Genomic DNA, 19,827 nt, shown 5'->3' on the forward strand with positions numbered 1-19,827 from the left:
ATTTTGTAAGGTTATTTCATTTCTTTTTTTGGTTTATTTCATTTACCAGCATTATTGTCGTTTTGCAAAGTTATTTCATTTTCTTTGTTGTTGTTTACTTTATTCGTGCTGTTGTTGTTGGTCAAGTTATTTGTTCTGTATGTTGTTAGTCTGGTTTATGTTGTGAAATTATGACCTGTAGTTAATTTTGTTTATTCTGTCCTTGTTACATGTTGAGGAGCTGAGTGCTGACGGTGGGGACGGCGTGCTCGAGGTGGTGGGCCTTCTTTGGTGTGTGTGTGAGTACCTCCACATTGTGACCGTTGCTGTGCTGATAGTGTGGTTGTGCACGTGCGTTTGGGGTTGATTATTGGGATGGTTATGCCCGAGTCGCTGGACGCCCATCAGTAAGCCTCAAGCCCGGTATTGTGAGTGTGCGTGTGTGAAATAGATTTTATGTCAGGACACTGGGTCACACCTCCTGGTGTGTTATTTATTATTGTGTTTTATTGACTAATTGTTTGATCTTCATTGGAGTGCTGTGAATGTAGATATATATTGTGATGTGGTATTGGCTCTTATCCAGTTTGCAGTGTTTTAAAAATATGCTGACGTCAGCTTTTTGTTCACCATCTTTGTTGTGAAATTGATCAATAAAATTGTATTTTCCTTTCGTACGGAACAATTTCTCTGCTTGCTCAGTGCGCGAAACTAACTGCCGAATGCTATAGAAGCCTTGGTGGTTATTTACAGTTCCCCGGGTTAGACCTCGGGGTGGCGTAGTCTAATTCTATTTACGGCCGCTGCTACATTTTGGCGCAGTCGGCAGGACGACCTGAAATATTACAGAGAAATGTATCCTATTGTTTTTTTATCTTTGTTTTGTGGATGAATGTTACTTTTGTTTTGTTTGAGGGCAGTGGGATAACGATTCTTTTTGAGCAAAGCAGCAGTTGGTCTTACGTGGACCCGTAACTATCAGGTAAGGTTGTTCGGGATTGTGTTCTGTTTCTTTTGTATTGTATTTGAGTTGGTGATTTGAGCTAACCATGGATGAGCAACTACAAGAGTTGAGGGACTTGGTGGCCCAGCTCGAAGTAGATAATGAAAGGCTTCGCCAACAACAGGCTCTAGTTGCACAGGATCCCAATGTAGCCCCTGCACCCCCTAATTTGCCATCAGCTGTTAATGTCGCTAGTAATGGTGCGGCTGCTGTCCCCATGGTGGAAAGGATGGTTTTCATCCCACGAGAACGTACATGCCCCATATTTAGTGGGAAATCGGGCCAACGGCTGAGTGAGTGGCTGGAGGAGGCACAAGCAAGTATGAGAGTACGGCATTTGGCAGCTAATGATCAAGCCGATTTCCTCTATGACCATTTAGAGGGCGAGGCTCGTGATGAGAGAAAGTACCGCCCTAGCGTTGATCGGAGGGACCCAGCTCGTATAATTGCCATATTAAGAGAGCTTTATGGTTGTACTGATTCGTATGTAGTATTGCAGGAGGCATTTTTTTCGAGGAGGCAGCAGGAAGGCGAAACCCTTCAAGAATTTTCTTTGGCCCTAATGAGTCTCATGGCCAAGGTAAAGGGACAGGCACCTGATGGTATGCCAAATGCTGAAGCCCTACTTAGGGATCAGTTTAATGAATATGTTCTTGATGATGCTTTACGCCGTGAGTTAAAGCAGATGGTGCGGCGGCAGCCTATGGCTACCTTGTTGGAGGTCAGAAGGGAGGCCATGCGGTGGGAACGAGAGGGGTTGCCTGGTGGCATGAGGGGTCGCAGCCACTCTGTTCCCACGGTTATTGGCACCCAGTATAGGGTACAGGGTATCCCGCATGATCCGCCTCGGACACCCCTGCCGTCTGAGGTGAGTGAAATAAAGGAGATGTTGAAAGTTCAACAAGAACAGCTGCGATGTCAACGAGCAGTTACAACAGCTTACCCAAAATCTTGCACACTTGCAACGCCCCGACATGCGTGGTCGCCCGTCACGTAATGGGCCATTAATATGCCGCCGTTGCCAACAGCCTGGCCATTTTGCTAGTGAATGTGATGGGGTTCGGGTCCCTTCTCGACCCCAGTCCTTGGGGCGAGGCCCTCCCTTTGGTAGCCAGGCCCGTCCAACTTCGGCCTTGGAAAACTAGTGCCCACCGTTTTGCAGAGCCACACATCCGGTGGAGCCAGCTCTGGCTCAATAAGTGATTTCCCAGATTTCACCAAGGTTTCCACGTTAATGGCCTCCTGTCCGTATGTTGAGGTAATATTGGGAGGGGTCAAGGTGCCTTGCTTGGTAGATACTGGGTCGATGGTGACTATAGTCACCGAGAGTTTTTTTCACAGCATTTTAAGCCTTGGGGTCCGGAGCGTCTTCACTCTTGCCATTGGTTGCAGCTTAGGGCGGCCAATGGCTTAGCCATTCCGTACATTGGGTACTTGGAAATGGATGTGGGGCTTTGTGGGAAGTTAATACCACAGTGTGGTGTATTGGTGGTTCAGGATCCGCCAGGTAGCTCCCATAATTTAGCACCCGGCGTTTTGGGAATGAATGTGATTCAAAAGTGTTTCCAAGAGCTCTTTGGACTTCACGGTCTGGCCTTATTCGAGCTGCCATCAGTGTCGGAGGCACCTGTTTCTGTCCAACAGGCTTTCCAACGATGCCATAGCAGTAGCCTGCAGTTGTCTGGAGCAGGGGCGTAGCCAGTAATGGGCCAGGGCGGCACTGGCCCGCCCACATTACTCACTGGCCCGCCCAGACAATTTTGATAAAAATACATTTTTTGTTTATTTTTATTATTCAAATGCATTTAAGAAAATATATTAATATAAACCTGATTTATTGTTGACTGGTGTGTGTGTGTTTAATTTGTTTTCCGAATAAAATGGAACTGTTGAAAAGCCTCCCTCGGAACGTTATTGTTTGCTATGGTTGCTAAGGGGTTCTGACAGAAAAAAACTCTCTGAGCTGGCCGTGGGCTCTGGCTAGCTGCTTTTTTTTGCAAATTTATGAACATCGCCATTTGCCACTATAATGGCTAAACAAATTTCTTTAATGTGCTATTTTAAAAAAGCAAGAGTAGAGGAAGACGACACGCCACTGCCTTCATCTACCGAGTCCACCCAGCCCAGTTCTTCAGACTCGTTAACCCACAAGAAGGCTAGTCAGGTGCTGGTGGCGGCCGCTTCTTGCTCCCAGGCGGCACTGCCAGTGCTCTCTCCCGGTCAGCCTGACGCGGGTTTACCCGCTGATCTAAGTGCGATTGACGAACCACCTTCACAACCCAATTTGAAGGTATTTCCCTGCACTGTCAAGAATGGAAAATCAAGGACCTTCTCATCAAAGTGGTATGGACAGTTTTCTTGGTTGGAGTACAGTGTAATTAAGGACGCGATTTTCTGTAAAATGTGCAGACATTTTCCCAGCGGGGCTGACAGCCCATTTGCGAGAGGGGGTTTGTGGACTGGAAGCACCTACGACAGGCATGTGAAAAACACCAGCTGAGCAAGCCCCACTCCGTTTCACTGGATACGTTTCAAGGCTACAGGACCAACCAAACTGCAGGCCGGGGAAATGTGTTAAATCAAATGAACCGTGATGCCGTGGACTATTCATTTATTGAAAGGAATCGGGACCATCTAAAAGTCGTTTTAGACATTGTGCTGTTTTGTGCCAAGCAGGACATCCCCCTACGTGGACACAGGGAAAATGAAGATGCTCTCAATAAAGGAAACTTTATAGAACTGTTCAAATTCATGTGCAAATATGATCCACAGATCCAAAATCGTCTAGAGCAGCTGCCCAGAAACGGAACTTTGATGAGCCCAGATATACAAAATGAGCTGCTGGAGTCCGCAGCCTCCTTGCTGTTAGCGTAAAATCAAAGCAGAAGTCTGTGAAACACCGGGCACCTATTATGCTCTTATGGCAGATGAATATAAGGATGAGTCAAAGCGTGAACTGGTGGCTGTTTGTGTGAGATATGTTCACGCAGGGAAAATAAAAGAACGGGCAATCGGGTTCATGGACACAAGTGACCTGAGCGCAAGAGGTATTTCAGAAAAGATACTACAGGTGATTGAACCACTGCAACTTGACCCATCTCTGTGCGTTGGCTTCAGTTTCGACGGAGCCTCTGTTATGTCAGGAAACAAGGGAGGTGTGCATGTGATTTTGAAACGAACTTTTCCTCAAGCGTTGTATGTCCACTGCAATTCTCACCGACTGAATCTGGTACTCTGTACAGCATCAAAGGTGTCTGGACACGTGAGCACATTTTTTGATACACTGAACAATATTCACAGTTTCATGACAGTCAGCAGCAGACACGCCAAAGTTTGTGGCAGCGCAAAGGAGCTTTATCCGGGACGCCCGCGCTTGGAACTTGAGCGATCCACAGACACGCGCTGGAGCTCCAAATCCGAGCAGTGAGCAAAGTACTGACGTTACTCGGCGTAATATTAGAAGTGCTTGCGGAGTATGCTGAAAGCAGCGGCCAGTCAAAGTTGAGGCGCAGTCCCTGCTGCAACAAATACAAACAAAAAAGTTCTTATTTTTACTCGTCACATTTGGAAAATTATTTCAGACGAGCGATTTTGCCACACAAGGTTTACAAAGCCCAACATTGTCAGTCTCTGAGTGCATTGACCTAATTGAGGGACTAAAAGACAGCTTTGCTCGGTTTAGAGACAATTCAGGGTGTGATTTTGAGCATGTAATGAAACTAACAGAAGAGTTGATGCAGAAAAATGAAATCACAAGCTGGGACATCACATCTGGGACCAGAGTGAGAAAGCTCCCGGCAAGGCTTGCAGGATCAGTTGTCACAACTAGTTTGGGGAAAGCAACAAGTGTGAGAAATGATGATGACCTAAGACACATATGGAATGACATCCTTGACAGACAGGTGACAGAGCTGGACAATCGTTTCCAAGAAGATCAGTATGGAATAATGAGGGCAGCAGCAACATTTCTCCCACATTCTAAGACTTTTGCAGAGAAGGATTCTCTGCGGGCCCCTTGTGATCACTTTCATATATTGGTTGTTGATGCTGAACTAACAGTATTTATTGAGCAACTACGTCGGAAATTAGCCAATGGCCTGGAATTTCCATCCCTCATGGAAGTATTGGACATTTGTGCTCCTGACATATTTCCAAACCTCAACAAACTACTTCAAGTCATCATCACCCTTCCCATGACTTCTTGTAGTGTTGAGAGACTGTTCTCCACTGCAGGTAGGATAAAAACTAACCTCAGAGCATCCATGAGTACTACCCGCCTCAACAACCTGTGCCTTTTGTCCTTTGAAAAAGAACTCTGTGACTCTTTGGACTATGATGAGATCATTTCTGTTTTCAACACTAAACCCAGGCGCTATGCGTCTTGTTTTGTAGAAAGAAAACAACAAGGGGCCTTAATTTCCTTAATTTTTGCCCGTGAAGTGATTTAACTTAGTGGTGTGTTGTGTATATCTGTATGCCTTATAGGCTACATTGTTTAGTTTAAATGAGTTCTATTTTTTTGGCACACCAGGCTGATTGCATTGTATATGGTTTATTTAACAGTGTGTTATTTATTTCAAACTGTGCTCTGCTGAGTTTTTTCATTATTTTAATTTCTTTTACTTTTAGCCTTTAGTCTATACTGGTTTGTCCAGCCTTTATTGAGCTCTGTTGATTTAACATGATGATTTAAGAACACGAAATAAAGGTGTAACTGTTTTAATAGGCTAATAATAAAAAAATATATATTTTCTACAGTCTAAGGTTTAATTATTATTTAATTCATTTTTTTTTCTAGGAAAAACTATAGGCCCACTCACTTTTTCACTGGCCCACCCAAAATACAATTTCTGCCTACGCCACTGGTCTGGAGGGGCCAGGGGTAAAATAATGGTGCGGGGTAGGAGGGCCTGTAGAATCCCTGGGGGCACAATGAAGCTGGTGGCTGCTACTTGCTCATACCAGTATTCTGGGGCCACTGTGTTATTGGAACCTCCAGAGGTGGGATTACCGGCGGGTTTGTTGGTTTCTCCTGCTCTTATTCAAGTGATTCGAGGCACTGCCCATGTACCAGTTGTCAATGTGGGCAACGCCGATGTGCTGCTCTATCCCCGCACAGTTGTAGGTGGGTTAGAACGTGCCCACATTGTTAGTTTACCAGCGGGTGTCACCGAAGTGCCCTCCTATACAGCTTCTGTTTTCTCAGTCAGCCTCTCCTATGGTGTCGGACCAGATTGAGGCTTTGGACCTGTCCCCCTTGTCCAGGGAGGACCAAGAACAGGTACGATTCTTGGTAAGGAAATACACCCATGTCTTCTCGGCCAATGAATTAGACCTGGGGTGTACTAACTTAATTGCTCATGAGATCCCCCTTCAAGATAGTGCCCCGGTGCGACAACGTTATCGACGCATACCCCCATCAGAGTATGAGTTGGTAAAGGAACATATTAATCAACTGTTGGAAACACAGGTAATTCGAGAAAGTTGTAGTTCATATGCTTCTCCCATAGTTCTCGTGAAAAAGAAAGATGGCAGTTTACGTATGTGTGTGGATTACCGACAGTTAAATAGCAAAACAAGAAGAGATGCATTTCCTCTTCCACGTATAGAAGAGTCGTTGGATGCGCTGACGGGGGCTCAATGGTTTTCCACTCTCGATTTGGCGAGTGGCTACAACCAGGTACCAGTTAGAGAGGAGGATAAGTCCAAGACCGCTTTTTGCACGCCCTTCGGACTATTCGAGTGGATTCGGATGCCTTTCGGACTCTGTAATGCCCCCAGCACTTTCCAGCGATTGATGCAACGGATATTCGGTGACCAACAGTGTCAGTCGTTGCTTCTCTACTTGGACGACATTGTGATTTTTTCCGGTTCAGTTAAACAACATCTGGAGAGGCTGGGGGTGGTGTTGAGTCGGTTGGAGCATGAAGGGTTAAAGGTGAAGCTCTCGAAGTGTGCGTTTTTCCAGCAGCAGGTACGGTATTTGGGTCATGTAATTTCAAACCAGGGTGTGGCCACTGACCCCAGTAAAATCGAAGTGGTATCTTCTTGGCCAACTCCTACCACAGTCTCTGAGCTACGGTCCTTTTTGGGGTTTGCTAGCTATTATAGGTGATTTGTCGAAGGTTTTGCTAAGCTGGCTGCCCCGTTACATCGGCTAGTGGCAGAGTTGGCCAATGTGGGGTCAGGGAAAAGGCTTCAAAGGGCAGCCATTCAAAGCTGGTCTAGTGAGTGTCAGGCCAGTTTTGAGGCTCTTAAGACTAAACTGACCACCGCTCCAGTACTAGCATATGCAGATTTTGCACTACCTTTTATTTTAGAGGTTGATGCAAGCTATGGGGGTTTGGGTGCAGTATTGTCACAGGAGCAAGGGGGCCGAGTGAGGCCTATAGCCTATGCTAGCCGGGGGTTGAGACCTGCAGAAAGGAACATGCAGAACTATAGCTCCATGAAACTGGAGTTCATGGCCCTTAAATGGGCCATGACAGAAATGTTTTGTGAGTATCTGCTGGGTCATAAATGCATGGTCTATACAGACAACAACCCACTGAGTCATCTGGCCTCAGCGAAGTTTGGTGCCATAGAGCAGCGTTGGCTAGGCCAACTGGCTTCATTTGACTATGAAGTCAAATATCGGTCGGGGAGGAGTAATAAAAATGCAGATGCACTATCTAGGCTGCATTTTCCAGACTTCCAAATCATGGAAGCTATAGCCCGGGCACCACTCTCCCTCAACCACTGCAACAGGTGTTACAGTCTGGGCTGACCAAGGTTACCCAATTGGCCATCTCTGCTCTACCGGCTCATACACCGGCTGAGATTTCTAGTTTTCAGCAGGCAGACTCTACCATTCAGGAAGCTTTAGTCTTTTGGAGGCGGGGGGAACGACCCAGCCCTCAAGAGCGTAAACAGGTCTCACAACAGATGTTGGCCCTGCTTAAACAGTGGGATTGTTTAGTTGAGTGGGATGGTGTGGTTTACCGTAAGGTCTTCCGTTCAGACGGGGGAGAAATAGTATGGCAATTGTTGCTGCCCGAGGCCATGCAAAAAGAAGTACTAATACAGGCCCATCAGCAGCATGGCCACCAGGGAACCGAAAGGACCCTGGAGCTTTTACGGCAGCAGTGCTTCTGGCCAGGTATGGCTTCGGACGTGGCACGCTGGTGTCAGTTGTGCGAAAGATGTCAGGTTGCCAAAGACAATCATCCTACTGCACAGAGTTTCATGGGCCATCTGCTGGCGGGGCGACCCAACGAAATCTTGGCAATTGATTTTACTACTCTAGAGCCAGCTAGGAATGGGCAGGAGAATGTCTTGGTAATGACTGATATTTTTAGCAAGTATACTTTGGCCGTCCCGACTAGCGATCAACGTGCCCCTACAGTGGCACGTGTGCTGGTGGGGGAGTGGTTTTCAAAGTTTGGGGTCCCTGGCCGAATTCATTCGGACCAGGGCCGCAGTTTTGAAAATGGGCTTATTCAGCAGCTTTGTGGTTTATATGGAATTCAGAAGACACGCACTACTCCGTATCACCCAGCGGGAAACGGACAGTGCGAACGTTTTAATAGGACCATGCATAACTTGTTACGAACTTTATCAGTCTCACAAAAAAGAGACTGGAATTCTTGCTTGCCCAAAATCCTGTATTGTTATAACACCACCCCCCACCAGGCCACAGGAGAGTCACCATTTTTCTTGATGTTCGGGCAAGAACCACGTCTGCCGTTGGATTTTCTGTTAGGTAATGTCCCTGAGCCCTCCGGGGTCACGGTTCACGAATGGGTCCAAGAACATCAGGCTCGGTTGCAACTTGCATTTCATGGAGCCAGAGAGCGGCTGCAAGCAGCAGCTACACGCCATAAGATAAACCATGATCAGCGAGTTCGTGAGGCACCTTTACAGGAGGGCCAGTTAGTATACCACCGTGATCTCAGTGTGAGGGGGCGCCACAAAATTCATGACATGTGGAGCTCAGTAATGCACCAGGTACTGAGAGCACCGAAGGAGGGTGGCACGGTATATACCGTGGCACCAGTAAGTGACCTGAGCAAGGCTCGGCATGTGCATCGCTCCTTGTTGAAACTGGTTGTTCGCGAAAATGTGCCAAAGCCTCCTGTTATTGACCAAACTGTCGCCCAGCCATGCACTTCACATGTAACCCGGCAGGGGGAATGGCTGGGCGATTATGACTTGATGATCCAGGGCTGGCCAGCTTCTTTGCTGGCATCTGAGTCTCCAGCAACGGGGTCAGCCAATAACGATCACAGTTCGTCGCCCCTTTCAGCTCCTCCAGTGGATGTAAGTGGCTCCTCATCCCCTGGTGTGGCTGTATTGCCTGGCCCCTCTGATGGGACTGAAGTGAGAGCACGACAGACCTCCCGGTCAACGGCTGGGCAACACTCAAACCTTCACCGTCTCCCAAGATCTGTGTGTTAGGGAGACAAAGTGCTTTTTTTTTTTTTCGTGGATACAAATGTTTCACATGCCTTATCTTTCTGGTGGCCCATCGTCGTGGCGCCGATTTAAAAGGCAGGGTAGATTGTGGCAGGATGGACTGTGATTGAATCCAGTCCCTCCTCCCCCCGTTTGATTACATTGGCTTTTACCTTTCCTATCCGGTTCACGATTGGCTTGTGGTGTGTTCTTGGTGGCCAATCATGTCAGGAGGAGGATGTTATAGCTCGAACGTACCTTCTGGGGCAGTGCGTGACGCTGGAGTTGTTGTTTGGGTTCACCCAGTTTTGGTGGTGTCGCAGGTATGTAGAGGTCTATCGCAAATGTTGTACTGTTGCTAGTTAGCTTGTGGTTTATGTGGGATTCCGATTTTTTTTTATAGAATTCCTTGCTGTGTTTCGGCTACACCATGTTTCATCGGATTGAATGGAATAACGTGTTCCGTTTGTGACTCACACACGGCGCATTGCCTGCGAGATTCGGGTGTCAGCGCACTGTTGCTCAGGTAAGTTTTCTCCATTCGGGCCTGTGATTTTGCCTTAGTTGGGTGATAGCTTAATATAACTATTATTGTGTGTTTTAGGGATAGCTACCATAGCAGGGAAGCGTTTGCGGCCTGCCTTGGGGCAACTGCTGCTTTTCTTAAGCTCTTAATGCACGTTTTTCTTATGTGCTGAACTGGTTTTCGCCGAGTCCAAGTTAATGGACTGAGCTACTTTTTCCCAACTGCATCGTAGGCCACTTGTGTGGCTGATTGAGTATCTGCCCTCACATTTGTGTTATCCACGGATGAGTGTGTTTGTTACGTGATTCATACTGTGATCCGTCGAGTGGGTCGTGTGTCTTTGTGTCCTAAAAGTTATTTCATTTCCTTTTTTTTTGTTTATTTCATTGATCAGCATTATTGTTATTTTGTAAAGTTATTGCATTTCCCTTTTTGTTTATTTTCATTTACCAGCATTATTGTCGTTGTGCAAATTTATTTCATTTTCTTTGTTGTTGTTTACTTTATTCGTGCTGTTGTTGTTGGTCAAGTTATTTGTTCTGTATGTTGTTAGTCTGGTTTATGTTGTGAAATTATGACCTGTAGTTAATTTTGTTTATTCTGTCCTTGTTACATGTTGAGGAGCTGAGTGCTGACGGTGGGGACGGCGTGCTTGAGGTGGTGGGCCTTCTTTGGTGTGTGTGTGAGTACCTCCACATTGTGACCGTTGCTGTGCTGATAGTGTGGTTGTGCACGTGCGTTTGGGGTTGATTATTGGGATGGTTATGCCCGAGTCGCTGGACGCCCATCAGTAAGCCTCAAGCCCGGTATTGTGAGTGTGCGTGTGTGAAATAGATTTTATGTCAGGACACTGGGTCACACCTCCTGGTGTGTTATTTATTATTGTGTTTTATTGACTAATTGTTTGATCTTCATTGGAGTGCTGTGAATGTAGATATATATTGTGATGTGGTATTGGCTCTTATCCAGTTTGCAGTGTTTTAAAAATATGCTGACGTCAGCTTTTTGTTCACCATCTTTGTTGTGAAATTGATCAATAAAATTGTATTTTCCTTTCGTACGGAACAATTTCTCTGCTTGCTCAGTGTGCGAAACTAACTGCCGAATGCTATAGAAGCCTTGGTGGTTATTTACAGTTCCCCGGGTTAGACCTCGGGGTGGCGTAGTCTAATTCTATTTACGGCCGCTGCTACACAAGCACTGATCCATAATTTAATCATGGTAGACATCCGTTTATTTATTAAAGTTGCCTTTTCTTTACACAAACTGAAATTAGCCATACCTTGTTCTGTAGATGAATAAAGTCAGCTGAATGACATTCTCAGAATGTTCTAGACTTTTCAAGACTATAAACTATCAGAACAATTTGTCCAATGCCGAGTTCACTTTCAGAAAACGAGCTTTTGAACATTTTAAATATTTTAAATATAACCCTCTTTACCTCGGATCGCATTTGCTGAGATTCTTCAGAAATGTAAATTGCATTATGACGATAAAATTTATTTTAGATGGTAATCAAGTTTAGATGGTCGTTAAAAGTTGCTAGAGAAATATGCGGGACATTTGTGATGGCGACGCTTTAGTTGATTGTTCAAAATATTGAATATCAGTATTAAACCCTGATATTACACGGCATCAGTGTTTCTTTAATAGCTGTGCACGCGTCGATGGATGTGACTGAAAGGTTCCCCCAATACTTGGTGCAGGTTGCCATCTTGAACAGGGCCATGATGATTTGCTTTCGGGTCGTAACTGATGGCAACCTGTGATATGTGCAACATCAGGACCAATAATACAGTCCTATCAGATGGGCAACTGTTCTCGTTTGATTGCAATTCCTCCTCTTGTGATTGCGTTTATTTGTGAAATTAAAATGATTGTAAGTTGACTAATTTTTTATTTTTACAGATTTTCACTTTGTCGATAATAAAATAGCACGAAAGGTGAATGGAAACTAGGCGCGTGTGTGTGTGTGGGTGCTGCATAAAGCTGCCTGGAGGTTTATGAGAAAGGCATGACTGCTACATCGGTGGGAATTATGGCTTATTCTCTTCCAGCAATATTCATTGTGGACTGACCGTTCTTCTTCCTGTGTCATGAAGCCACTCACTGTCTGATGTTTATGGGCAGAGTGGTCAACCCCACACAGAACCGACACAAATAAATTAACCTCAGTTACACAGTTTACCTTTGGATAGAAACACACTTTATGCAAGTACACAAATACAGATGCAATGTCTTGGGTTTCATACTTCAAGCATGCCGGCCTGTTCAACACAGTTACGTGCGCTTTTGCGTTATTGTGGTGGTGACAAACCTCAGAACTCGATAGAGTTTGATGGTAGAGGTTCCTTCATTTTAGCTGCTTTTAACATGTCGACAGTTCAGCAAACTAACTAAATAGCTCAGTTCTCTAGAGACTGTTGCACCGCATGATAGTAGTTGATCTGAAAGAGAAAACTGACCGTAGATGAATATAATTTACCCTAATGCCCTTGAATTCAATATGGACTTGTATAGAACGCAATAGTGCCCACAAATTGTTTCAGCCGTTTTGGTTCCGGAATAAATTAATCAGATTTTTTTACTTCCGGAACTACACTGTTGCGCTCTATTGAGTCGAATTGACACTTTTTGGAATGCTGCAATGTGCAAATCAAGCTTGCATTGTGAGAAGACCCTGCATTCATGTACTTGCATATTGACTTTTAAACATAATGGCCATAAAAATGTACCTAACCCCGCAGCAAACAAACATTGAGCAAACACTGAAGACTTGATGCATAATGCATAAAACATTATTAAACACTTTCAAAATATTAAATCACACAGTGTGCTCATCTGAGTCTGTAATCATGTCTAGTAAGAGCACACATGTGGAGGAACACCGTGTACTACACAAGAACATTACATATAGAAATTACACACATGCACACAGTAACAGAGTACTACATATGAACATTTATTATGCGTAATGACGTTCTGACTGAAGCAGGTTTATATGAATGATTGAAGACATTAGAGACACCTGTTTCACTCAGTATTGGACACTTGTGAGTAAACAAACATGGTAAAAAGACAGGCTTGTGTGACAAGTGTTTTAGATAAGAGCTTTTGCAATCATTCTCCAAAAACCTTTTTTTTTTTTAAGTTTTGAAATTGCCTCCTCATGAGAGTTGCATTGCGCCATGCGAGGGTCAGACATGTAAACGGCGAGCTCTGTGCATTTTGCTAGTTTTTAATTATTTTTATGTCATAAACCGGTGAGATTTGATACACCCTGCTACATAACTGTTCTATGAAGTCAGCATGGAAAATAATTGAAAATAATTGGGCTCTGGAAATACCCGAGACAGGGCTGCAGACCAGAGACTCAATTTGGATTGAGGAATCCAGCGGCAACTGCCGAGCATGTCAGTGATGCTGACAAAGGTTGTTGATGTCCTGGAGGATCTTGTAATATGTTGATCGATTACGCCGATGGAGGAGAAATTCTTGTTTACAAGATTGTCGGACGTCGAGAAGCCAATCAATTATCTGGAGTCAAAGAGGGAATTAGCTGCTAGTCTACTAGCAACCCGAGACTTGGAATGTGTTTGGGAACAACTGGAGGATTTGGAGAATCGTAATCGGCGAAACAATGTCCGAATTGTTGGAATTCCTGAGCATGAAGAAGGCCAAAATATGGTGAAATTCCAAGATGAGCTCTTCCAGAGTCTGCTCAACATAACACGCCATAAGCTGGAAATCGAGCAAGCTCACAGTGTCCCAGCTCGGAGATCTGCTGAGGGAGACAGGCCCGATCAATTCTGGCCAAATTTCTGAGATCATCCGATAAAGATCTTGTGTTACGTGAGGAGCAAAGGAGGGCTTTTTTGGAAGAATCACAACATTTTCTGGTTCCCAGACTTTGCGAATTGGACAAAACATTTTTTTTTATAGATTCAAGGAATGCAAGAAACCTTTGCATCAATGGAAGATTGCTTTTGCACTGATGTTTCTGGCCAAGCTGAAAATAGATACTAAGATTGGCCCCAGCAAACATTGTCTTTCATAGAGACAATGGGGTGAGTGAGCTATTTGGTGTTTCTTATGTGGCCCCCAAGTGAGCTTGTCTCGCTGAGCATACACTTGACTGTCTGAGGGAGCTGGGCACCTTTTTTGTTTCTTTTTGCATTGATGGAGGATCACTTTTACACTGAAATTCCTGGACAAATTGAGAATTGATACTACAGATGACCACATGGTATTTGCATGCCCAGAGCAAGCTATGTCTTTAACGAAATTGATGGACTGAGTAAGTCCATCTGTCTGAACATACACTTGACTGTCCGAGGAAGCTGGACACCTGTTTTACTAATTTTTGGGCTGGTTTCGCCTAGTGGATGGAGTTTTTTTGTGGAATAACACTCCTTTGGGATAATTTGTGGATGAATCTGCATGTTCCTTGTGTTTATGACTCCTCTTGAATGGAGTTTGTTTTGTGGAGTATTTTTGGAGGACTTTGGAAGGATTAGGTCATCTGTTGCACTCAGGAAAATCCGGCTAACTGAACACTTGTTTGTCTGTCCGAGGAAACTGAATGGCCCTTTTTTTGTGCTGGTTCCGCCAGAGGCCGTAGCTTGTTTTGTGGAGGAAAACAACTTTGAGACAGTTCTATGAATTAATCTACACATTATTTGTGTTTATTCTGCATATTGGCTGTAGTTTGTTTTACAAAGTAGTTTCTGCTATCTAATTATGCCTCACAAAATTTTTATAGAAACACCAAACTTGCGCAATCTGACGGCAAAATTGTCTCAGGGACACTCCTAGGCGTACATAGACTGTTTGAGTTTAGAGGGATGGACGCCAGTTGGCAATGCCATGTGTGGGGTTAATGTGCATGTTTTTCTGTTTGTTTGGTTTGATTGTTGCTCTAATGGGGAATGTGGTCTTTGTAATTTCGTTTTTGACACGCAATCAATTTTTTCTAATATGTAAAAATGCAAAAATGTCAGTATGAGTGGATTGTATCTCTCCACATGGAATGTGAATGGGTTTGGGGCAGCCCATAAAAAGAATGAAGGTTATTTCTTTTCTTAAGCGTAAGAAATATGATCTAGTGTTTCTTCAAGAAACGCATCTTTCCCAGCAGGAAGCATAACAATTTGGGAAGATATGGGGTGGACATTTTTTCTTTAGTGCTGGCTCAAGTAAGAGTAGGGGAGTCATTACATCGATAAGTAAACGTCTACAATTCAAATGTCTCAAACAGATTAAAGGTAAATTAGGAAGAATCATTATTGTTTGAGCAGAAATTCAAGGGCAAAGGTAGATTTTGGCTAATATTTACGCACCTAATTCTGATGATCAGGGCTTTTTATAGATCTTGAAGGGATGTTGCAAGCTGCTGGCACCCCTCATGATATAATATTGGGAGGAGAATTTAATCTTTGATGTATTCAGTCCTTGATCATAGTGAAGCAAAATTGTGTAAGCCCCTAGAGCAACAGTGGCTCTAGTAGGCGTGGATTGGGAGGCACTTAAGACGGTTTTCAGGGGACGAATCATACAGTATGCCTCATACATCAAAAAGTCCAAAGCACGAGAACTCGTGGAGTTGGAAGGGAATATTAAAAGTGCCAAGACAGAGCTGAAGCGCTGAATGTCATCTGATTGACCTGATTGAAATACAGATTGAAATACAAAAATAATACTATCTTGTTGCGGAAGGTAATTTTAGAATTTTAGGAGTTTTGGCTCTTCAGGGCAAGACAGTCATACTTTGAGTCAGGGGAAAAGCAGGGAAGCTTTTGGCTAGATATGTAAGCAGAAAGAATCTTTTTCTACCATTCCCTCAGTAAAATCTGCTGGTAGTGAAATTGCTATTAATAATGCTTTTAAAGAATTCTATCTTGATCTTTATAGTTCCACATCTTCGTGTACTGATGAGGATATTAGAATCTTTGTGGAATTCTGTGATGCTACAGAATTGGCTACACATTTGCTAAAAGTTTATACAGAATCATTAATGAATGGAAAGCTTCTGGCAACCATGACACAAGGCCGGATCAGTCTGACACTTCAAAAATTCTGGCTAACCGATTAAGTAAATTTATGACATCTCTTATACATATAGATCAGGTGGGGTTTATTTGGGCCACAGCTCGTCTGATAACATTAGGTGTTTCATCAGTATCATGTAGTCAGTGGCAAATGATCAGACTCCGGTCACTGCCATCTCACTTGACACCGAAAAGGCATTTGATAAGGTAGAATGGGATTATCTTTTTAAGATTTTGGAAATATATGGGTTTAGGAATACTTTTATTGAATGGATTAAGTAACTTTATAGACACCCGGTAGCGGCGGTACAAAGTAATGGATTCATTTCAGATTATTTTACTCTGTATAGTGGCACCCGGCAGGGTTGTCCTCTTTCCCCATTATTGTTCTGTCTTGCCCTGGAACCATTAGCAGCCGCAATAAGATGATTTTCCAGGTGTGTGTGCCGGGTGGTATGGCACATAAGCTTTTGCTTTATACAGATTATATTTTATTATTCATCTCTGACCCAAATAGATCTATGCCTTGCCTGTATAGAATATTAATTCCTATTCTAAGTTCTCAGGATAAAGAGTCAGTTGGTCTATATTTGAAGCTTTGGCTCTGACAGCGTACAGCCCAGTAACGGCTTTTCAACCAGTGGCCCACACAGGGCATTAAGTATTTACTTTTACATTTACATTTTACATTTATGCATTTGGCAGACGCTTTTATCCAAAGCGACTTACAGTGCACTTGTTACAGGGACAATCCCCCCAGAGCAACCTGGAGTTAAGTGCCTTGCTCAAGGGCCCAACAGTGGCATCTTGGTGGTGCTGGGGCTTGAACCCCCGACCTTCTGGTCAGTAACCCTGAGCCTCTACCACTGAGCCACCACTGCCCCCAGTATTTGGGCTTTTTATTCGTGTGATTTATTTAGAGTAAATTTTTACCCCTTAATAAAAAGGTTTGAGTGATGTGGGCTGTTGGGCTTCATTACATTTATTTAAGGTTGATGTTATCAAAATTCAACTACCTGCTACAATCTCTCCCAGTATATGTCCCCCCTCTCTTATTTCAAGCAATTTGATAGCATAGCAAAGTCCTTCATTTGGAATGGTAAATGTCCTAGATTACATTTCAATAAGTTACATAGGCCAATTGATAAAGGTCAAAGATTGACAAATCCCGTCGCGCAGGGCTTACGTTTTAAGTTTGCTTATTTATAACTGTTTTGTAACATAATAATCAGGGTTTTTTTTTAATAAAAAGATCTAAACTAAGTAAATGTGTAGCAAAATGAGTAAATGTGCTCGAGTTTTTCTTCTCTTTGATTACTTTACAGTATTAATTTATGTATAGTAATGTTGTTGTTTATGTGCTGGTATAAGTGTGTCTGAAATGAAGATCATAAATTAATTTCAGAGACGTGCTTGGCGTTTAGGGAACTATTGTTATATTTTAATGAGCTAATGCACAAGATCAGGATTATAATCAGACTTATTATTTTGACAGAAAAACATCAAAACTAAAAATAATAAATAAATCTTTACATCACAATGAAATGATGCCCATACAGGAATCTAATATATGGCCATATATGAACAAAAATTACAGTTCAAATATTTGAGCATACATTTATAAAAATTCCACTTATATTTGGGAAAAGGTTACATGAATGAAAATGACAGTTTTAGTAGTATTTTGAAATATAGTATGTAACGTACATGTATGTGACTTTTTTTATATCAGTGAAAACAATATATGTAAATATATTTCATATATGTGTTTAGCATATAGGTATTGCCATATTTCAGATTTCTGTTTGAACTATGATGGAACACGGAATGTGACTTTCAATTTGTTAAATAAAAAGGCTACTTAAGCTATATAAATGCACAAAAGACAGTCTGACAGAAGGTGATTGCATCTGTTGTTAGGAAGATCAAAAGAGTTTGACGCAAATGTTTCGTCAAAACTGCAGTAAAACCATAACATCATATTATAGTGTCTTGAAATTCCTACTTGTTCTTTCTTGCACGAAAATATCCCGTTGAAAGCCCGTTTAAGTGATCATAGAAACTCAACTCACTGTCTAAAAGAGTATTATCTTCACAAAAGCCCATAGAAAATCTAAATCACATCCTCGTAATGCACGTCACTGTTGCTACATTTCTATTTGAAGTGCTTCAAAGTGATCGCTAATTAAATTCTTCCCATTCAATTACGGAACATGCAAGTAATAACCTAAAACATCAAAAACAGTCCATTAATGTGAGCATGATACAATCATAATGACAGAGTTTTGGAGTTAGTAGTCCACTATCTGACATAAACACTAGATAAACCCAAACACACTGAAAATGGAGGGGGAAATGGCTGGTTTAGTGGGAATTGGCTTGACAACCACATGTGAGATGTTATTGTGAAGCCCGTCAATAATGTTGTGCGATATTTCGATATTCCTCTCAGTCGTTTTGTTCCGGAATGCTGCCGCATTCAGGCAAGGGATAATAAAGCAGCCATGACGTGCATGATTCCCGTGGAACTGAAGAGGGCAGCATGTGCACATCACACTCCTCAATGGATCCACATCACCAAACTGGTTTGGGCTCAAGTCGTCACTAATCATTTTTCTTTTCTCGCCGTTCGTGGCTGGCACTCTGCCGGTTCCATTAGTATTGTTTTTAAGAAAATGCTCCCAACACTCTCGGCTGCCCAGTGAAGATTGTGGCTCTTTCCAGAAAGATGCAGGAAGCTGCCGTTTGCGCATGGGCACCTGACCTGACCACTCTTTATCCTCCGTGTTTGGGTTCAAATCCAAATGTAAATGTTCCTCTACAAAGTTTAACTCTCTTTGACGTAAGTTTCCCTGAATCCCCTCATGCTTGAACGCAGCAGCTTTGTCCTCTGGTGTTTTCGTAAAAGTCAAAGAGTCATTGGTCCTGTGTGAATGGCAGCGAGGAATCTTGGAGTATTTCTGTGAGAATCGCTTCAGTTGTTTCTGCAGGTACTTTCGGTGGTCTACAGATCTTCTGCAGGGTGCCGATCTGTCAAGTGCTGCCTTGATGTCGCTCGAAGCCAAATTTACAAAGTTCAGAAGTGTTTTCACCTCACTGTCAGAGTTTGCCATATCGTCACCTCCCTCTGTCTTTTAAAGAGGTGCATTTACATTACTGTGAAGGTCTTTCATCCATTTTTAGAGTAAAATTGTAAAAAAAAGAGTATTTCAAGTCTCATGAAGCACCTCTTTTCCATATTTGCAGAGAGAAGCTCTTGAAATGATGTTCAGCTTGCCTGGCATCTACAATAGTCGAAACACTCAAACAAGCTGAATGAATATACACTCTGTGTAGTTATGGTGCTTTCCTCGAACCAATCAGCAACCTCACTTCCTCACAATGCACCCCAATGAGCCACCGAGATCCCCAGTGCTGAATTCTTCACCATCCCAAATTGTTGTCATGGAAATCCCTTAGGGAAAATAGCGACCAGATGCAATATTTCTTCGTAGAGACGGTTGTCTTATCCTCTCCACGCTTGCCGAATTCTTCTTGGGCAAAATCTGTTTTTGATCTGTCAGAGTTTCTAAAGATGCCAGGAAACAGTGTGCGACGGGTGCTTTGACAACAGCCACACGGTCTGTAAGCTGGGCCATTGCCATGCTTGGCTGCAGCAGGATAACGTGAGCTTTCAGGCCTTGATTTGGGTCACTTTGAACTATTTTGATCTTAAGTTCTCTTCTTTACCTCAGAGTGATGTCAAGAGAAGCAGAATTGGAGGGGGAGGGGACACTAAGAGATGTGCCTATAACCATGGAATGGGGGCTTGAGCGCTCAAGAATCTTGTCTTTCTGTTT

The 19,827-nt window shown here is 43.3% G+C and overlaps 1 protein-coding gene across 1 annotated transcript; it reads right to left on the reverse strand.

The window, feature by feature from the left end:
* Nucleotides 1–17,550: 17,550 nt before the first annotated feature.
* On the reverse strand, nucleotides 17,551–19,279 carry LOC127662888 (protein FAM181A-like). The gene has a single exon (XM_052154277.1). The coding sequence runs from the start codon at nucleotides 19,099–19,101 to the stop codon at nucleotides 18,307–18,309; it is 795 nt and encodes a 264-aa protein (XP_052010237.1). The 5' UTR covers nucleotides 19,102–19,279; the 3' UTR covers nucleotides 17,551–18,306.
* Between the last annotated feature and the right edge of the window lie 548 nt (nucleotides 19,280–19,827).

Source organism: Xyrauchen texanus, chromosome 22 (genome assembly GCF_025860055.1).
Source record: "Xyrauchen texanus isolate HMW12.3.18 chromosome 22, RBS_HiC_50CHRs, whole genome shotgun sequence".
Lineage (NCBI taxonomy): Eukaryota > Metazoa > Chordata > Actinopteri > Cypriniformes > Catostomidae > Xyrauchen > Xyrauchen texanus.

Coding starts and splice junctions, on each gene's coding strand:
- LOC127662888 (XM_052154277.1), bottom strand. CDS start 19,101: ATGGCAAACTCTGACAGTGAGGTGAAAACACTTCTGAACTTTGTAAAT.